The sequence below is a fragment of the Punica granatum genome, chromosome 1, assembly GCF_007655135.1.
Source record: "Punica granatum isolate Tunisia-2019 chromosome 1, ASM765513v2, whole genome shotgun sequence".
Lineage (NCBI taxonomy): Eukaryota > Viridiplantae > Streptophyta > Magnoliopsida > Myrtales > Lythraceae > Punica > Punica granatum.
The window spans coordinates 39,343,124-39,365,746 of NC_045127.1; the positions used below are offsets into that span (position 1 = coordinate 39,343,124).

The 22,623-nt window shown below is 35.4% G+C and overlaps 1 protein-coding gene and 1 long non-coding RNA gene across 2 annotated transcripts; both read left to right on the plus strand.

Moving 5' to 3' along the window:
- The first annotated feature begins 5,964 nt into the window (after positions 1-5,964).
- On the plus strand, positions 5,965-6,959 carry LOC116192995. The gene has a single exon (XM_031521716.1). The coding sequence runs from the start codon at positions 6,121-6,123 to the stop codon at positions 6,664-6,666; it is 546 nt and encodes a 181-aa protein (XP_031377576.1). The 5' UTR covers positions 5,965-6,120; the 3' UTR covers positions 6,667-6,959.
- Positions 6,960-12,602: 5,643 nt separating this feature from the next.
- Positions 12,603-14,261, plus strand: LOC116204698. Its single transcript, XR_004156397.1, has 2 exons — positions 12,603-13,248; positions 13,563-14,261. It is a non-coding gene; the product is annotated as an uncharacterized LOC116204698 (long non-coding RNA).
- Positions 14,262-22,623: the final 8,362 nt, after the last annotated feature.

Consider the following 22,623-nt stretch of genomic DNA (forward strand, 5'->3'; position numbering starts at 1 on the left):
ATGGCAGTAAGTATGGGTAACAGGGTATGCATATATATGTGATATATATGTATGCATAAGTATATATATAGATATATATAAAACGCACTCATATAAGTGCTCAGATATATATAGTGCGTGCATATGTGTATGTATATAATAATTTGGGTTGAATTGTTCAATCCAAATTAGGTCCATTAGTCTGAAAAATTTCGGGTGTCGCATTAGTGTTTCTTTCGAGTGTTGGTCGCTAGCACCGCCGATCTCGAAGACTCGTCGACAAAGTCGGTGTGGACACCGGTAGAGGCGTCACGCGTGGGACGCTTGGTCGACAATTTTAAATATTCCAGGTACGCTTTTATTTACTCTTATTCTTCTAGTAGGTCTTGGAATTAGTTTCACGGGTAGGAAATTTTGAATTTCTGTTCCTTTTTCGCTTCCGTTGCGCCCCGTGGAACTAGCAGAAACAAGCACCTAAGCAGTGGCACGAAAAATTCGGTAATACAATGATTTCCAATGGATTTAAGATCAATGGGTGTGATAAATATGTATACATTAAAGAGACAGAAAATAGTTACGTCATTTTATGTCTCTACGTGGATGACATACTTATTGTTGGTATTGATGATAGAATGATCAAATCTACGAAGAATATGCTGAATTCGAGATTTGACATGAAATATATGAGACTCGTTGATGTGATTTTAGGAATTAAAATCATGAGAACATCAAATGGACTAATTTTGAGTCAATCACACTACATAGATAAACTTTAGCAAAAATGATTCTGGAATTTCAAAAACTCCAATAAACAATAATCTTCATCTATCAAATAATAGATGAGAGAGTATATCTCAGTTAGAATACTCACGGATCATTGGAAGTCTAATGTATCTGATGAGTTGTATTAGGCCGGATATTGCATACTCGGTTAGTAGACTTAGCAAATATACGAGTAATCCGAGTGGGGACCATTGGAAGGCAATTGTCAAGGTACTCAGATACCTTAGGTACACTCGAGATTACGGGCTACACTATATTAGATATCCAGCTGTCCTAGAGGGGTACAATGATGCAAACTGGATATCTGATATAACGGATTCAAAACCACTAGTGGATATGTGTTCACACTAGCAGGTGCAACAGTGTCATGATAGTCCTCCAAACAAACTGTTATCGCTAGATCCACAATGGAATCTGAGTTTATTGCTCTAGATAAATGTGGAGAAGAAGCTGAACGGCTGCGCCATTTTCTAGAGGACATTCATGAATGGAAAAAACCTATGCCACCAATTTGTATCTACTGTGATAGTCAAACGGCAATTGGAATGGCACAGAGTAATATGTATAATGGTAAGTCTAGACATATACGTCGTAGACATAATACTATTAGACAACTGATCTCAACTGAAATTATATTTATTGACTACGTGCGGTCAAAGGATAATATAGCGGATCCACTAACCAAAGGGTTAAGTAAAGAGCAGTTTGAGAAGTTGTAAAAGGGAATGGGTCTAAAGCCCATTAGAGGAAATGTTTTATAGCGGACACCCAACCTAGTTGACTAGAGATCCCAAAATCTAGGTTCAATGGGACAACCAAGTTATAGAACCGAATTAAATCATTATGGGGAGAAAATCTCTGGACCATTCATTGATGAAACAGTGATAAACGGATAAGACCAACACTTTAAATTGCTTTAATGATATGTGAAATCACATATGTGAGAGAGAAGTGGGGCCGTTTCAAAGGAGAATTTATATGGACTTAATTTTTCAGAAACTCTTGCAGAACCAGGATGGTGTTCCATGACCAAAATGGACACAACAATGAGAACCGAAAGGAAGTTAGTTGATTTCTATGTGAGGTATGTGTCATCTTTACACAAAATAACATAACAGTTCAAGGATATCATGTCTACTAGACAACTAGTAAAGTACATGCATTTCATAAGGGATGGTTCAAGGGTGGTGACACATACCTATCCTATGTAGGGTTCAACTATTGAACACTCTTAGTGAGTTAAAAAAAATTAATTTTTTTTTTCATTCATATGGGGGATTGTTGGAAAATTATGGCATTGGTGAATGAGAAATTGTTTCTCATTAATGAAATGAATGTATTGAATAACGATTTGTGGAATTTGAAAGGATACTATCAATCCTTGAAATTGAAAGGACACCATTAATTGTTGTGAATTGAACGGTACCGTCAATTGCAAGGAATTGAAAAAACACCATCAATTATATAACCATCATCAATAGCATGTATTCATTGATCGATTGTCTATAAATTATAAATTCCCGTCATTTTTTTTTCATAAGAAAGAGAATTGCATAGTTAAGTGAGAGTGTTAAACTTCGTTTTCTGGTTCGCTAGTGTGCGGATAGCTCGTGCTGCTAGCTGCACTCGATGCAGTTTTATCTTGGGAAACAGAAGCCCACGTGACCTCGAGCATGCCCTGAGGGGACGAATCTGTTTTAAGGGGTTTGTGTGAAACACATGACTCGGTTTTCTCGTGTCTTCTGATCTTCCGGTTTCATCTTTGTATCGGTTTGAATTTCCAAATTCTTATACTAGTGAAATTCATTTAATTTTATAATATTTTATTTATCCAACGTGCTATTTGAATTGTCTTTCAATTTTATTACTTATTACGGTTAAGTAATTCCTATAGGTCATTGACCAATTTTTGGGGAAAATGGTCAGTGTGCATAAGGACCGGTCAGATGTAGCAGAATACAGCGGCTCAAGATAGAGTGATTTAGCATGGCTTGCGAAGGAACAAAGCTGATGATCGGTGGTTAGGAGAGAATGCCGAAGTCATGATGAATTTTTTTTTTTAAAATTTTATAAAGGAACTTATAGCCAAATATAATGATAGGAAACGAAGCGAAATAAAGAAGCGTAAAAGTCCCACTAGTAAGTATTGAACCTAGGATACTTACGTGCCGAGTGGACATCATGTGCCACTGTATTAAGATCTCTTCCTCGAATGCATGACATTTTACTGAGATTTAAGGTTTCGAATGAAATAACTGTTGCCCTGAAATGAGACCACTGAAAGATGACAAAGTAGTCCTAGAAATATGAAAATATTGGAAATTATTAGGGGTACTTTTTATATATAGAATGGAGATAGAGATAGTGATAGAAATAGATATACAGACATATGGATCAAATTATAAGTTTTGTGAAACATTTACATGATGTCTATAAAGAAAGAGAACCCAATTCTACTTAAAGAAAAGTAAGAGATCCCAAAGGACATTTTTTTATGTAAGCTTTCATCTAATAAGCCTCGTGGTTTTAAAACTTTAGAGTTCTAATCGATAATTGGCTAGGATAGATCAACTAGAAAAAACTTGATTGATTTACCCAAAAAAAAAGAAACTACATAATTGGCTGTGGTCAAAACTCCTAAAAATCCTAAAATCACTCAAAAGAAAGATACGGTAAAAAGAAGCGTTGAGGCACTCACTTTCCAACTAAAGCCACAGGTCACATGATCTCGCTTGCATGAGCATATGTATATATACCCAGAAGCACCTTATTATCCAAAAATTCTTGATTAATTCACTAATTAGATCGTCTCATTAAGATGTAAAATTCTCTCAAAGTGAGCATTTTTCATTTATAGGATGCGAACTCGAGATCTTATTTTAAAGAGAATAAAAATTACTTAAATCAACCTAAGTTAGTGTTACTCGAACATATTGAAAGCTCACAAATACCCCTCCCCCTCCTCTCCCTCCGGATGTTTGCAAAAAGCAAATTGTTATTATAGGATTAATATTATCACAAATTATAAATACTGATACGGCATACCATATATTTAATTTCCACGGTTTCGATTTATGATACGTTGTATATATATTGTCCTCCTCCGGCCATTCTCGTCCAGAGATATCCACTCATGCGAAATAATAATTAGTAGCTATCTTTCTTTATCTTTCTGTGGGAGTTGGGGGACCCTCTTATTGTTCAATATAAAGTCTTATCAACTCAGTGCACAACTCCAAGCATTTATGATCTCCAAAAAATTTTGTATAGTTTAGCAAATAAAGAAAAAGTATAAGAGATATATATATATATATATACATTAAAATGCTCACAAGAGCATGTAATTCGTAGGGTAACACGCAATTCAGTGGTTACTATATGATATGCAACCTATATGGTTTTGGTGATGAAACAAAGCTTGTCATGGTCTTCTGTCTTCACAAATAATTATAGCAATTGTTTCAAATATAAGAGATGTATAGTATAGTGGCGCACGACTTTATCTAAAATCGAGAAATTTTAATCATGCTCTCTTTATTAAGTTTATACTTTATAGGCCTTTTTTATAATTCAAAAAGAAGGAAAAAAAAAAACGAGAGGCTCACTAACTTTAGTGAAGTGATTCTAAGGAAGACACTAATTAGCTCTAGCAGGTTGGTAATTTGGTATCACCGAATGGCAGGAAATTAGGCATGACTAGGACGGATGGAGTTTGATGTGACCTCATGAAATGAAATTGGAGAGGAAATCTTTTGGAGGATTAGCTTTGTCTGGAACGATAAGAGGCGATCCCAATCATGGGGGTAACATGTCGAACATAGGAAAGGCCCCGCCACGGCCTTCCGTCCCAACCCCAAAATTATTGAAGTTAGTGAGGAGAGGAGAGGAGAGGAGAGGAGAGGGGCCTCCAGCTCTCATATGGGTCCATAAATGATTGGCTTCCAAAAGCCAAAGTACACCGAATGGTGCAAACTGCAATTATTCATGGCATGAATTTCAACCTCCAAGCAACTCGATCGGAGGAAATTGAAAAGGAAAAAAAAAAAGGAAAAATATTGCAGAGAAATTCGGGATCTGTGAATTGACAAATTTCGCTATCAGTTGCTGATATTTTACCTGCATTATAGAAAATGGAAAGCAACTAAAACTAATTTGTGGTCAGACACCCGAATAGGAATGGATCTTAACATATAAGTTGAAGAAAGAGTCTCATTATCAGAAGAGAAGATGTTGATCCGCCCCCGTAAGACATCATTTCGTACGTACGAAAGTTTTTGTCTTTTTCTTTTACTGCAATGTGACTGGATCCCACACTTATGTCTACTGAGTGTACGTTATGGTTTCATGTTCGAAGTCAGTAATATAAGGTCTCAGCACGGAACAACCTAAATTATCAACATGCTGTAAGTTTTTTATGGTGACTATTATCCTCTCCCATGATCGGCCCAGAATTTGGAATGATGGCCGAAACAAAGACAGAAAAGTTTAGAGGAAGTGGAATTTATTTATGGGATAAATAGCTACTAGTAATTTGAAAATTCGTACGGAAGCTTATAACGATATTTACATAGGAATTATCTCTTTAAGAGTTTGGGACCACATCCATCAAGCGGATCCATCCCTAGGAGCGCTCGAACCTAATGGTTACGCCATATTATAATATAGCGAACACTATCGATGTAAACGAAAGTTGTTGGGGTTAAACATATAGTTTATTTTTTCTAATCAGCTTTGGGATAATGATAGTTGATATTATATATATATATATATGTGTGTGTGTGTGTGTGTGTGTGTGTATTCATTAGTACATGTTGCATAATAATCTATCAAAAGATTACAAGGAATGGAATGTCTCTTTCTTAACATTTCTAGTGGAAAGTAATTTCTTCCCAATACTTCAAATAAAAGTCTCATGTCAACAATAATAACTCCATGCCCCTGACATCCAAACTAAAGAATTATTATAAATATCACTCAACAATAAATTGAATGTTTATTAAACAAATTTTACTCACAGATTAATTGCTCAAAATCCATTAAAAATATCTTAGGATCAGAGTCAAGTCAATACTAAATAAGATTAATCTTAATCAATATACTTAATAGTTTTTACGAATAAAATATAATAGTAATTAAGAAAAAAAGAAAAAGAAAAAGAAAAAGAAAAAGAAGAAGCCCTCGTTGCTTCCTCCTCTCCTCCTATCATATCTGTCCTGCCTCCCCATACAACTATTTTTCCTCTTTCCCTATGTAATTGTCTCTCTGCTTCTCTCTAATTCTCTTCCATGAAACAATCTCTATAGTACTGTACATGTACATGTGATTAAGAGAGAGAGAGAGAGAGAGGTACTAATAGACATGGGAGCAGGAGGAGCAATGAAGAGCACAATCAAGTGCTGCATCTCCTGCATTCTCCCGTGCGGGTTCCTTGACGTGGTCCGAATCGTTCACTCGAACGGTTATGTCGAGGAGATCAGCGGTTCAATCACTGCGGCCGAGGTCATGAAGCTGCATCCGAAGCACGTGCTCAAGAAGCCCTCGTCGCCATCTGGGGAAGACGGCGACAAGGGAGTCCCCAAGATCGTGATCGTCCCGCCCGAAGCTGAACTCCAGCGGGGCGAGATTTACTTCCTCATGCCGGCCCCATCCACGCCCGATCAGAAGAACAGCCGGTCAAGAGGCTCGAGGAGGAAGAAGAGGGAACCGTCTTCGGCACCGTCGGATCGCAACCGGAGGGACAGCGGCAGCGCGGGAGCGATCTTGGTGTCTGACTTGCTTGTGTCAGATCGGTACTTGAGCGAGATACTGTCGGAGAAGATCTCCACGCAGAGGGACGGGCGACGGGGCAGAGTCGGGATATGGAGGCCGCACTTGGAGAGCATCTCAGAGACCCCAGTCGAGTAAACAAATGTAATATTTCAAGTCCTCCTTTCATAAGGTTCTACCTAGGGTTACAATTTGTTCTTCTTTTGATCCGTTTCCCCTCTCTCTCTCTCTCTCTCTCTTTGTTCTTTGTTTTTGTTTTTGTTTTGAGTATATAGAGAATAGACAAAGCTAATGATGGGAAATTAAAACCTGTCGTTACGAGTTGGAATTGATCGGTCACAATGTACCGGTTGAGATTTCTGATCGATTTGCACATCGAAAGTTTGCACAATATCGAGATAAGAATTAAACGAGATGATTTTTTGGTTCAATGTTGAGTATGATTTGCAAATTACACGTGTAATACTAATATCCGAAGAAATTGGGTACGTAGTTTTAGTTTCACAAGTTACATGAGTAGAAAGTTTAAATCTCCCAAGGCTTCGGAAGAGATTTCTTTTAAGTTCAGAAGCTCCATCAATGCTGTTTTCTACAAGTGTCATAACTCATAAGGCAGATTAATATAAACTCGAACACAGCAGAAATTGAGAAGTGAAGCAATCGTAATAATCCCTAACTCGGTGTTCGTCGTAGCACGATCTTCACGAGATCTATACATGAGTTACGAAATACATGTCAATTAGCAAGTACGAGTTTCTTTCGAAGTCGTTTTCCGAAATAATTTCCAGTTTGGTATAACTTTTCTTTTGAAAATTATATCAGGATTTGTTTGGACTTATTTTATAGATATATGATCCTGATAGCATATAGTATAGCCCCTTGTATTATTCATTTATTAATTAAGTGTTATTCTGCTTTTAATTAATGTCCAGTAATTCCGGAGGACTGAAGGACACAGTCATTCTCCTGACGGGAGATCTCACTGCCTGTTGTACTCCTGCCGTATATTTTCTTCTTTATTTAATTTTTTGGGCCATTTCTTATTTTATTTAATTGGAAAAGGAAATTTAAAAAATTAACTCAGGACTTTGCCTATTAAATAATATATTATTAATTAATATACCAAAAGAGAAAATTCAATGTAAGAAAAAGCCAAAAGCAATCAATTTTTCTTTTTTTTTCCCCTCTTTTCTATGAAAGTTAATATATAAATGAAAGAGTGTAATTCTTTTCTTTTTTATTAAAAAGTAGAAAAAGAATAAAAATATATATGGGGGAAAAGGTGATAGTGATTGTGATGTGATGATTAATCTCGCATCGTGTAATAAAAGTGACCTTTTTATATGCCTCTTCATCAATTGGGGAATTATCAGCTACATCACAGGTGTCCATTTCCTCCTGCACCTTCGTCGACGTAATCATAACCTCATCTAATCTTGTTCTAGCTGGATGGAGTTTCTTCAACTTTTCTATTTTCTTTTTCTTTCTTGTTAATAAAAAGAAGTTGATGAGATTAATATAAGAATAGAAAATACATATTAAGCTTAAGACTTCTTAATATTTGAATCAGCCTCTTATACCACTACATTAGGAATTCTTTTCGTTCCTTCTTTCACTCGTGAAATAAATAATTAAAGGTAATTTTCATGATATTAATATATATATATATATATAATGCACATTTAGTCCACTAGAATTATTAATTTTTTGTATTTTAGTTCTTTTCTTTAATTTATTTTCATCCGATATTACTAAAGAGGTCCACACATCTAGTATAAAAAATTTTAATTTTAATTTCAAATAAATTGGCACATGTGATCCCACTATAGATCGAATTTAAACCACTTGTTTCTTAGGTGAGAACTCGTACATCATACGACCCCTCATTTTTTTTTCTATGAGTAAATTGCACTAGTGGTCCAAAAAGTTTTATAAATATTTTAATATGGTACAAAAAAAACTTTTGGCTATTTGATAGTACAAAATATTTCAAATTTGTTTCAGTATAGTACAAACCGTCATCTCCCCATTAACGTCGTTAAGTCGTCCTTTACAAGACTGTAAATTTTGCACCATCATGTAACTTACGTAAAACATTTTTTACTATTAAGTTACAACTTCAAAACATTTTGCACCATCATGTAACATCCCACAAAAACCGATTATGCACAATCATCGTCGACTTGACGGCGTCAATGACGAGATGACGGTTTGTACTATATACTAAACAACTTTGAAACATTTTGTACCATCAAGTAGCAAAAAAAATTTTATACCATATTAAAATATTTGTAAAACTTATTGGACTACCAGTGCAACTTACCATTTTTCTTTTCATCCAATAACTTAAGTACTACACTATTCACATCATCTTACTAAAATATTTATGAGGAAAGAACTAATTTTAGTTCCCCAATCTTTCATCGCTATCTCTTCCTGATTCTTTTTTTTATTCAATTTTTGCCTCAACGTTATACGTCTTATTTCTCATAGTTCAATTAAAGACGAATATAAATATTATGTCTAAGGGGGTGAAGTTTAAAGGTAAATTTATATTGTAAAATCAAGATGTAAAATAAGATAATTTCATTGAAATATTGATGTATTGGACAAAATTTAATAGAAATTTTGTAACTTTTCCCGATTTCAAGGGAGCGAACCCTCCCATAAAACAAATCCGTCTCTAGTTCTATAGTTCAATTTTCGTGAATAACACTGACATGACATATTTTAAAATTAATATCATTTCTTAAAAAATAAATTAATAACAATCTAAAAAATAACGCGAAACTTATAAAGCTTACTGGATACTTGAGGCATAGGCGACCTCAATTCATTGGTGTTAGCTGTTGAAAAGAGGGTGAAAACTTAAAGAGAGGGAGAGAGGCGAGGGAGGAAATGAGATTGCTGCCCCCACCGTTTGAGGTAGCTTGCCTTAGGCCTAGCTTATATATCTGCTAGTGTCTCTCTTTTCAATAGTAGCCGCCAATCAAGGGTCACATTGACGATGCTTAGCATGTTACGACCAACCTCAGAAGTGTTATTGGTGGATAATATCGAACCACAATCGCCTATTTTTTTTGTTTGCAATTTTTCCATCATTTCTTCGCAAATCCATGTGTTGGGGTTCCCAAGCCATTGTCGTTGCTAGAATTGCTTGCGTCTTAGGGGCTTACTCTCTCTCTTTCTCTCGAGTAGGTTCATGAGTTCCCTTTCATTAATTTAATTTAATTTTAATTTTGTTTTACTTTTAATATTTTTTGGAAAATATTTTTTTTATTTCAGAAGCGTCATTTGAGAATTTAATGAAAAATTGATAACCATAATTACAAGAAAAAACATTTAATGTTAAGAAAAACTAAAAGAAAATTAGAATCTTAAGAAGAAAGAATTAACAAAAAATAATTGAGGACCAAAACTAAAATTTTCTCTTAAAAAAATTGGGTGAAATACTCCTCCCACGAGGTTTTGTCAAAAGACACTTATAAGATTGCACTTTTTCTTCCTAATTTTTTTGTCAGACCTTATTCTCAATGTTTACATGGTTTGCTTACATAAAGTTTTACGTAAAGAATATACTTAAGAAGAATAAATTTCAGTGAATCTATTGATGTTTAATATACTTAAGAATAAAAACCTTTAAATAAAGTTTTACGTAAGAATAAATCTATTGATTTAATTAGCCGTTTTACTAACAATTTTTTTTAATTAAAGTAAGAGGTAATAACTTTAAGGAATTTGCCTAAGGTTGACAACTAGAACTGTTTACGAGGCCCTCAATAAACTAGGACTGGGATTGGCACCCAGGGCCCCCCTACCCTTTTATGCTCGCTACGAGCTAGCATTTACCGCGACCTCTCCGATAAGGTAGCCCACCATCTCCTCTTTTACTTCTTGTCGTTCTCCTTTTTTATTTGTTATTTTTTAAAAAAACTTACTGTTTATATATGCAAAATTATATCTTAGCAAATTTATATAGGAAACTCGTGGTTCAATCCCAATAGCTACCTGTCTCAACGAAGTTGCGGACGACCACTTTGGTGATCTCGGGTGGTGGTGTGGCTACAAATGTGGCCCTCATCCCCAAGACATAAATTGAGTTCCCAACTTGCAGCTCCGCCCTAGATAACAAAAGGCTTCACTAGCCGTTTGCGATCTCTGATGGAGTACCTGCAATCGTGCTTTTATATTAAACTTTCCTAATTTTCAAAAAAAAAAGAATCACTAGTACACAATTTACATGTCATTGTTCAAATGGCAAGACCAAAGTGAATTTACCATGACACATTGAGAGTAATATTAACAAAAAACTGAATTTGGTTAAAAAAGCAATTAAAAGATTGATGACAAAAAATTATTAGGTCAATGCGTTTTTTTATTTACAATTGGTGGAGTGTATTATTTTCTTTAAAAGAATGGGGTGGAATATTATTTAATAACATCTTAAAGATGGAGAGTATGTACCCAGATGAAAACAGAAAAATAATCATAGGTATTGGATGAAATTAACTGAAAAAGAAAAAAAGGCTTGAAATAGAAAAAGCATTGAAATTTATAGAAGTATGATAAAAATATAGAAAAAAATGAATAAAAATAAAAAAGCAAATAAATCTGTAGGATCAAATGTATTATTTCCATATATATATATATATATATATTTATATGTTTTTAGTTTGGGTACCCAAATTCTTAGACAGTATAGAATGAACTCGCATATATATTTACTTAGTAAAGATAAGATAGAAATTCTCATGAAGAGTCCGAACAAAAACTAGTTAATTAGATGTAAATAATTATCAAAAAAAAGTTAATTTGATGTAAAAATTATGATTAGTCCTGAAATCCTTCAACCAAAACAGAAAAAGAAAAATGAAAAAGATAATTCGATGCCATGACGTTAGTTTTGAGAACCATTGGTTTTGATTTAATAGGTATTGAGTTCATATGTGGGATATCCTTCTAGTTTTCCTCTTTATTCCATATTAGATTCATGACTGTAAATATAATAAAAATAAATGTCTATCTTCCAAGCTAAGTTTATTTTTTTGGTTTTTTCCTCATAGTATTAGAAAGATTTAGGTGTCTAGTAAAGAATAAGAGGTGAAAAATAAAGGGTTACCGAAAATTTCATAAATGAAAATCGAAATTAAACTTTGTTTCTCGGCCACTACATCTCCCTACATTTATTATCATCATTATTATCGGGAAGTATCACGCTGTGTTTGGTTTTAAATTACGATTTTAAAATCAGATTTTGATTTTGAAAAGAGTGGTATAAATAGATTCACTCTTTGATTTTGTATGAGTTATTTTGTTTTATTGTGAAAAAAAAGTGATATAAATGGAGCTCATTCTTTGACTTTGTATGAATTATTTTGTTTTGTTGTTGATAAAATTACGTTAAAATTGTAATTTTAAAATCATATTTGTAAACTAAACAAGCCAATATCGTCTAACTGCATAATTTGTGTGCTTGGAATTGGAGACAATTCTTGCTTCACCCGATGGCATACGTATTGTTCCCAAGTCTTCGGATAAAAGAGTGCATGATCAGCACCATCAATCGAGGGATTGATTATAAAACTAATTATAAGAGTGCAATTTCTCGATTTTCGCATAGAACGAGGCTCTTAACATATGCACCCCTGGGATGCACATCCCTGACACGATAACAATTTAGAATGTTTTTAAGTTCTAAGTTAATATTACTAGAGCTCTCAAAATACATGACATTGACTCTGGTGAGTTCGATCGACATTAAATCAACCAGTTATAGGAGACTCCTCCAACAAAAAAATAAAAATAAAAAAATATCGCGGCTATTTTAATAATTTATAGTGCCGTTTGATTTCAGAGTTAAAGTAATATTAATTTTAGTTTTAATTTTGATCATGGAAAAAGATAAATGAAATGGATTATAAATTTAACTTGAAAAATGTGTATTTTTTGTTGTGTAGTGTGTTGAATTAAAGTTAAAATTAAAATTTTTGATTTAAAAAATATATATTTTTATTATGTAATATTTTGAGTTAAAGTTAAAATTAAAATTTTTTATTGTGAACCCAAACAAGCTTTTAAAAACCCTCTTTTGTTCTCTCCCCATCGTCGCTAACAGCAAAAACCAATTCCAGCCAGGGTGCCCGGCACGTCCGGCTTTTGCTAGGTGCATCGGGCGTCACCCCTCCGCCATCGAGAAGCTAAGTCCCTCTTCTATCCTCTAGTCATGTCAGTTTTTTTCTGGTCGTCCCTTTCCGTCCCTATTCTCCTTTTCCTTTCTTCTTTTTGGATGGGTAACGGTGGTGCAACAGTGCAGCAGCTCTGACGCGCCACGGTGAGGGTGTTGTCGCCGTCTCCTTCTCCGCTGGCTTGAGTTCGTCCCTCTCCGTCCGGTGGTTCTCCCTCACTACGGCGACTCAAATCTGGAGCTTACACTGGAGGTTCAAATCCTCCAGGTTCGATCCGGTTGCTCCGATGTCGCGGCATCGAGCCTCCCCTCCTCCCGGTGGTGGCTCAGACTTCTGGAGCAGGTGGAAAGGGCTCTCCAGGCTGTGATAGCGGCACCCCCTTCCCTACTCCGTTCGATGGCGTGGTGCGTATTGGCGGCGGCCTCCAGCTCCCTGCCGGAGGTCGTGATCGCCATCTCTGGCAGTCCGTCTGGTACTGTGAAGGCAGAGCTGATGTGAGGGGCCTTTGTGAGGACTATTGTCCGGATTGTTTCAGGTCAGGTTCGAGTCTAAGAACAAATGGCCTAATTTGAGATTTTCTAAGAATCGGCTTAGTGAAATCTAAGAAAAATAAATGATTTTCAAGAAAATGAAATTTCATTTTCAATTTTTTAAATAAAATTGAAATATATATGTATATATATATCTAATTTAAACATATAATTTAATTTTTTATTTTTACTTTTTTATATAATTAGAAAAATGTATTTCTAGATTCTAGAATAGAATGCTTATTATAGACTTGTGATTATATTAGAATGAATGAAATAGACACGTCTGTGAAGATGCGGACTATCTGCACTTGGACAGAAAAAACCCTATGGAGCTTTACTTTCTTGGGATTGGCTTTGGGCATTTTTCTGTGCAACTTTAGAGCTGAGGCGTTCTCCACCCTCCAGTTTGTCTGTCCATTTCCTCTCCTCTCCTATGGCGGTTTCTCGTCTATATTCTACCCATCACTTCTTTACAACGGCAACACCCCCGCCCATCATAGTAAAGGATTACGCTCCTAGACGGACCAGTTATGCCTCTCGCCAGTTCAAATAAACTTTTTGTGGCTTGCCTATTTATTTTTTTTTGTTGGTTTGGAGCTCCCTTGATGATGGTCTCTGGTTTGAATCGTCCAAAGAAACCTTAGTTACTTGGATGCGTTGGTTTGATTGTCTTTTAATTGAGCAGTTTATGGCTAGGTTCATTGAGCTTTGTCTATGTATTGTGATCTGTGATGAGAGCTTGCGTTAGGGTACCAACCCAAGACATCCTTCTTATTCCATTTCTCGCAACGTAGATAGAAATTCACCACGGATTAATAGACTGAATTGATGACCCCCTACCTAGTTTCACTGGGGTTCGTGCTGAATTGTTACAGGAAGATGGTTGACCGGAATTCTTGTTTTCAAGATGACTTACTATAATTGTAATGTTCTTACTTGACGTGACTTTTTAAAGTCAATTTTCTTTTATACTTTGCTCGTCGGGTCAATCAATATATCATGCTCTTGTAATTCATGCGTACTGCTTCGATATTTTCCCTGTATCTATTTTTACAGTGAATCAATGCATCCATTTGGATATGAACAAAAGATTCTCATTACTGTTTGAGAAAAAAATCCTCTAACAAAAAAAATTATATGAGTAGACTAAAAAGTCACTCTCGAAGTGGATGGAATGGAATAGTACAATGTAATATATACATATATATATATATATATCATATAAAAATTGTCCCCACACATGCATAATACTTCCTTTCCACCATAGAATAATGCACTTAGTAGAGGTTGCATCAACAAGTAGACATGTCTTTGAAAAGCATTTTGTTCTCATAGGAACATTATCAGATAGGGCCAATAGCATCCTCGAAAGCAAATTTAACAGTTAAGCTTGACCTAGTAATGTGGGGTGGTTCAGATGAATTGACACCTCTTACTCGTAAATAAAAATTTTATATTCTAATTTTATGAATATAAATATATATATATAATTGGAAGAGTTTTACCTTTTAAAAAGTCATTAGTCAAACTCAATTAGTCAGAACTCATTGAATTTCAAGATATAAGATGATAAAAAACAATCAATAGTCAAATTGCTTCTTTCAACCGGAAGTTTGTGTTCGCGTCTGCTTCCAAATTATCCATGAAAAAAAAGGCCCCTAATAGATTTTTCTTTTTCTGAAAGAGCGATTTCACTATATTAAATTGGTTAATTAATTGTTTTCTCTTTTTCAAAACAGAGTTTTCGGCTCAAGTTGATTAGTGAAAAATTTGTTCCATTTTTTATAAGTGTGATCATATGACACATCAAAAGATATGCTCTCCTGTAATAACATAAAATAGAATGTAATATTTTATCACAAGATAGGTCCAACACAGCACATTCTATTATGGGACATCATTTTCTGAGGAAATTAAAATAGTAAAGACTGATTAATTACACATATTCCCAACTGTTCAACAAAAGTATCTCAATGAATATTACCAAATTCTACGGTGAATAATTTTGAACGTTTAGATCCCTCATTTACTATAGACCGTCCATTTTACATAAATTTTTTTAAGTATTTATATTCTTTATAATTCAATTTTTATCCCACAAACCTTCAATAGTGTTACAAGTTCGTGTTCGTGGTGTTCTTGGGTAAGGTCTTGGCTTTCTAGGCGTACTCCTCAAACTCCTCCTATTAAAACCAACATGATGGAAATTACAATCATGAGGTAACATCTCAACTTCCTATCAGGTGCCCCAGCGATAAATCTAACAAACTTTAATAGGATCTGACCACATATCTCTATATCTTTTATACTATTCTCCTGGACCTTAGTCATCCACGGATCCTATCATGCACATCTATGGAACCTTCTCGTTGCCAACAATTCCATCCGGAATCGGGACACGATCGACAGTAATATAATCGGCTCCTATCTTCAAACAAGGTATCCGATTTAAATGAACACGATTAACACGTGAATGGAGAAACTATGGGAGCTGCACTAATGGGCCGGAACAATTTCCAGTTACATGGAAGATGATGAAATAGACAAAGCGACGTAGGGATAATCAAGAAGCAAATGAGTCTCAAATCAATATGCACTGATCGAATGATTGAGTTGAAAATCATCAGGCGATTCCATCGAAGGGGGATAATAAGAATCAAACCTTCAAACCCATTTCTAGTTTCTTGGAGAGGGACTAAACCGTATGGTTGAGACGAGAGTGGAAAACCATTTAATCAAATTGTTTAATTGAGCTTCTCGTAAATCGATTTGCTTAACCGATTTGGTTTAATATTACACGTGGCACAATAATAGGAATCAACTTCATCAATCTAAATTTGTGATGGGATTGAAGACTGACTGAAAGAATTGTGGATAAAAATCACATTTTATATAACAAAAGAATCATATCGTGATTTTTTTGGAATGTTTTTAAAATTTATAAAAATGAATTGTCCATATTATATTGAGGAGAATCTAAGGGCCCAAATTAGTTATGTATGGTGTGAAAAAAATAAAAAATATGCACTGAAAAGGCAAACATGAATATTGTAGGTCCAATGTACTACTCGGTCCGTGGACCTCCTTTGCAATCGAAAAAAATATTATGGGTCTAGCCCAAGTACAATTTATTGATAAAAAGGTGATTGGTTTAACAATATTTCCTAAATCACATAAAGAAAAGATAGAACATTTCTAGAATTTAGGAGTCAATATATATATATATATAGTATAGATAGATCATTGAAAAGGTTCTTTTCTGATAATCCTCATTTTCTTAATATTTCTCAATGTTTTATTTTAACTTTGGAAACTATCAAAGAATAATAAAATTTAACTACTAGATCTATTAGTGCGTTGCATGTGAAAAGTATACATGAAGTATATCTTGATCAAGTTGAAAATCCATATTACCAAAATTTCAAAAATATAAACAAAAAGTAAATTTATTAGAAAAATATAATTATATATAACATGATTGATTATCTTATTGATTAATGTAAGTGTACCAAATATATAGATGCGAATTACTTAATCAACTATTGGAAGCAATTGGTAAAGTTTTTTTTAAAATAAAATATACTTTTTATTACCTAAACTAAAAATAATTAAGTCAATTGAAATGTAAAATTACATAAAAAGGAATCAGAACAACGATATCAGTGAACCATACTTCTTAAACCATCAATTATTCCAAGTTACGATATTTTTTCACTTTCGCATCAGGTGCACGCAATTACTTGGGCTAAAGACTCTTAAATCAGAAGTGCTTAAAAATTAAATATCGTAACTTCAAACATTTAAAATGGCATAGGTTAATCTCACATGAGAATTAACATAGTATATCTGCGAAAAGGTGTAAGACTAAGTCCCGCAGCTGCATATTAATTAGATAACGAACGTCCTAGAAGAAATTATTCATGAAAATGTTAAGAAATATTAAATAGCGTGCTTTTAACAAACAAAGTATATTTGGTAAGGATTAAAATATAGAAGTAATGAATATTTATATGTCATCTTCTTTTCAGTGTATAATGTATGCATTTCTTCTTTCTTCTCAAAATTTGAATTTTGATATCTCTATTAGATAAAATATATAAGAGAAGTACAACGTGGATAGGGTAAGTCAACACTCAAAGGAGATTAATTTCAACCAGTACGCTAAGAACATCTAATGGCCTACCGAAAAGAGAAATTTTAAAATGCAATGACCATGAACTTTTATCCTAGTTGTGAATTGAATGTTAGAATGAAGATAGAAATCTAGCACACATATATTGGAGATCGTTAGTAAATTAATAATTTACTTTATCTTATTTTTATGAGGAAATAAAGAAATATATAAAAAGAAATCTTAAATGATTGTGCCTCACAATAATTTGATAGGAACCAATATATATTTACAACTAATAATGATTATTGCAATTAATTGGTACTTTTTCACGTCACATGGTGATATATGATCATCGAAGAGTTTGCCGAAGTCTAATGAATGAAAATTAAACAAAAAAAAATTCTTAGTTCAAGCATGAGTGCAAGTAGCCATTTCACAAGTTGGGAGATAAGCTTAATTAACATATAAGTTAGAACAAACAACCAATTAGCATAGAGAAAGTTTTGCTCGCGTACAAAAACTTTGGTATAATTTTTTATAAGTACACACAAGGTGCAGGATAGCACTAAGCCAACATCCTCTATAACTGGGAAGCCAATGATTAGAACCAGATTTTGTTCTAAATTTGAAGACATGATGGGCTAGCCAGTTGAATTCCTCGATCAACTTAGGCTAGCTAGACTCGATTTTCAGTGAGTCGATACTATTCTATTTAAGAGCCGATCGGAGCCTCAAGGTATATTAAGATCTAGTTATTCAACTAGGCCTTGGGGATATGGAGCTACCCGCCTAAGTTATTATTGATTCAGTCTGCTAACCTAGATTCCAGATTTGGAGATCTAATTAGGTCCAAAAGGCTGGTAGGTCGATTGGAACACCCCAGTTCAGAAACCCAGAATTCTTTTCACGGTATGCACGATATTTTACTTCATTTTAAAGTATTACGGGATATACAGGATCGTATTCCATATTTCAAGGGATTTTTCCTTTCATGTACATGAGGTTATTTATGTACATTTTCTTCTTGATGGGGTAGATCTGTTAGTTTCCTTTGTTGGGGATTTTGATCCCATGAGAAGTCATGTAACCTGTATATATGCTTCCGACTATCAATGCAGAATTCAGCTCTTTTGGCTACATTGAAAATTGATATGGTCAGAGTGACGATCATGAGGCCGATCGTTTTCGTTGAGCTATTTTCTTGTCCGTCCTGATGTCGAGCGGGACGAAGGAGCCGACTGGTACTGGGACTTCAGTTCCATCCGCCTTCGTGCTAAGTCCCTTGGATGGCCCAAGTAACCAGCTTATTTCGTGTTTATTGAATGGGAGGAATTACTTGACTTGGTTGAGGGCAATGCGCACAGTCATCCGTGCCAAGAATAAGCCTGGTTTTCTGGATGGCACCGTGATGAATCCGAACGATGGGGATCCGCTTGCTGATCAATGGCACATCTGCAATTCCATGCTTGTTGCTTGGATTTTCAACCATCTAGAGAAACACCTACAGACTACTATAGATAATGCAGAAGATGCCAAAGTCCTTTGGGATGACTTAAAGGAACGGTATTCTCAAGGTAACGAGACCCGCATACATCAGATTAAGATTGAAATTTGTCTGATGCGACAGGAAGGACAATGAGTTCAGGATTATTGTTCCAAATTGAACGGGCTGTGGGATGAGTAGGAGAATTTCCAAGAAACTCCGATGTGCACATGCGAGGCGGTGACCTAGATAGCGGCATAATGAGAAAAGGAGAGGGCCCACTGGCTTCTTATGGGTCTTAGCTCGGAGTATGCTACTATTTGTTCCAACATATTGAGCATGTATCCCATGTCCAGCATGAGTAAGACTTTCGCGATGGAGGCTAATGAGGGAGCGCAACGAATTATTTATCATAATCAATAAACTATTTCTGACAGTATTGCATTTTTGGCTAAGCCGAATTATCAGCAGGAGGAGCTCGTCCAAATGGTGCAGGCATGATCCTCGGGGGCGACCAATATGCAATTACTGTGGCCGGCTGGGACACATAAAAACCACTTGCTATCAGTTACATGCGCCGTCCTAGCTTGCAGCAGAGTTCTGCAGATCGACAGCCCAAGCAGCAGAAATGGAATGACAACACGCCCGTCAACCAATACGGTCCACCACAGCTTTCTCAGCCCAAGCCGTGGCAAACGAAATGGGGCCAACCAAACAGCTCTAATCAGAAGCAGACACGGTCTAGTCAATAGAGTAACCAGGCAAGCCAGCACACGTTTGTGGCTTAGCAGCAGCAGGGCCAGTCCGGTGAATCGAGCAGTAGCCAACTGCCCATGTTTTTTGATTGGCAGATCCAGTGTTTGCTGAGCTGGATTGGCCCTGATGAACCCAATCCTGAGCCATTGTCTAGTAAAATTATTCAGCCTGTGAATTCTACTATTGATTGGATCGTAGATTCAGATGCTTCTCGACACATGATGGGTACCCTTGATCACTTATTTGATGTGAAGCCAATTAGCAATATTATTCGGATTCATGTGCCTAATGGTGTGACCAGGCTGAGACATATTAGAAAGGTTGATTTTTGTGGTGGCCTAACTCTTGACGGTGTATTATATGTCCCGTATTTCGACAGTACCCTTATTTTAGTAGCATGGTTATGCAGTGACTGCACGTTCAAGAGGATGTATTGAGTGTGAAGTTAGTGTTAGTGATATGCCCTAAAACCTGATTTATGTATTTGAATAATTCATATTATGGTAATAAAGTTTATTCTATTATTCGTATATTGTCCATGTTTATTAGAATAAAGTCCTTTAGATATTTTGAATGCTTCATTATTAAAGAGTTAAGAATATGAGTGATGAAGTAATTCGGTAAGAATATCTTTAAACTGTTCACGATTGTAGAAGACTTAACTGGACATTATTTCTCCGGATAGATCGTCATCTCTATCTGTATCCATGATTAGTATACGGATACTAATGAAAATAGAGTCGTGAGTGTCATACTATCTGATAACTGTTATCATGACAAACATGTGGATGGTTATATGATAAGTAGTCAAACGTGACGTGCAGATAATATTCATACGGTAATTTACTAATGGTGATGAATGTTATCTGGATTGTATTAGTGCATATAGTCCTAGACTTGAGATGAAATGCTATATCATGTATAGGTGGTTAGGATTTGCTACTATTAATGTATTTGTGCTTAGCATGAGTATTCGGCAAATAATGGTTCTAGTTAATTATACTTGGAGGTAGGTGTCCGATCAAGACGGGATTCACTAACCTTAGTAGACAGGGAAAATTTCCTATGGAAGTTTGTTTTTTTCTAGATCGAAAAATCCTCGGACGAGATAGATAGACTTGAATAGAAAGGAATTTATGTTCAAGTACTACAAATCTAATAATGAAATTAGAGAGTTCATAAGATCGACTATAGAGTTTAGCATTTACCGTAATTCTAGCTAGATTAGGATTTTGTAGTGCATGGCATATACGATCAAAGGTCCATCAGAATATTTCAATTATACATTCATCATCATTTGGATTATTACGATATGCTGCTAGGTGTCACTCGTGAACTATGGGAACCAAGGGCATTTTGGGAATTATACTTTCAGTTATAAAAAAAGTTTCTGGTAGTGTCAAATAAGTTGATACTACAATCCCATTGTCATTTGATGATGAACCTAGTTAGTCACACACATTGAGTGTGTCTAAACCGAGAAAAGAATTAATTCTAATTAAGGAAGTTAATTAGGAATTAATTATCGAACGAGGCTTGCAATGTGGTTGTAAGGGTGCTAGCACATCCTGAAGCCGAGTTCAATTTCAAGGATAAATCTAATTATGGAAATACGATAGTTTTCTTATTTAGAAAGTTTCTGTAAATAGATTGTCTATTAGTTGAAACTCGCGTCAATGACTTGTTTGATCTTTCTTTCTTACTACAAGGGCAAGTCATCGGATGACTTAAAATGTAAGGACTTATTTGTGATCTATTAATTAATGTGAATTAATTAATAATTGCGATAAAATCCTTAAGGTAAAGATATATATAGATATGATCTTCCGGTTAACCCTAGAATGTAATCTATCATCAAGACTCGATATTAGAGTAAAAGAGAGGAGGTTTCGGCTGAGGCAATTACAGCAGTTCAGCCACACAAATCCCAAGGGTGATCGGAGTTCTTCTTGGCTCATGTTCGGCGTTTTGGTGTTGTCCTTGACGTCTTTGAAGAGATCCTTTCATTTCGTGATGATTCCGCTCGAGATCGGTGACCTAGATCGAAGTGTACTGGTCGAAAGGAGTCTAATCTCGGTGGAGACGTGCTCGTATGGACGAGCCAGAGATCGGACACTTGGACGGTTAGTATAAAAGTCTAAACTTTTTCTTATGGATTCGATATGTGATGTTATCTACTTGTTTAAAAGGCGATTCTTATGTCAAAATGTGATCTTGAAGTTTTTGATTAAATGAGCACGCGATAAAAAAATTGATTTTTACCGTATTTAACATTTATGCTGCGCATGTGCTTGGTTTTCTAATAGTGGCATTAGAGCTACCCTTCTATATGATTAGATACATGTTTTGTGCCTAATTTGGTGGTTGATTGTGGTTTATTAAAGTGTTTGATAAATCGATATCGGATCGGGCACGAGAAATCGTTTCTCGAAACTGGGTTTAGATCATCGAACCGGTGATCTCTCTCGACTGAAAGGTCAGCAGCGAGATGGCCTTTAAGGGGCCAGGAACAGTAGCACCAGGTGGCTGCTGGACGACCACAAGGGGCTAGAGGTGGCTACAAAGGTTGCAGCAATCGCTGGTCTCCTAGCGGCTGGTCGCGATTAGCCGCGACTGAGCGCGACTGGACGCGATTGGGCGCGCGACTGTGTGCACGACTGGATGCGACTGGGCGCGTGACTGGACGAGACTGGGGCGTGACTGAATGCGCAACTGGACGTGATTATGAAGCGCGAGACTGGACATGACTGTCCGGAACCGGCAATCGTTGCATAATAAGCAAATTTCAATATTTTCGGAAATAAGATTTTCAAAACAATTAATTACCAAAATTGTTTTTCGTAAAATTTGATTTTTATGAAATTGGATATTTGATATCTTATTCTAATGAGATTAGAAATTTGATATTTGATATCAAAAAGGATTTTGGAAGATACACTAGATATATGATATATTGTATATTATTCAAAATTGAAAATTTCCTAATATGTGATATTCGGATATTTTGTAAAGAGTTACAAAATT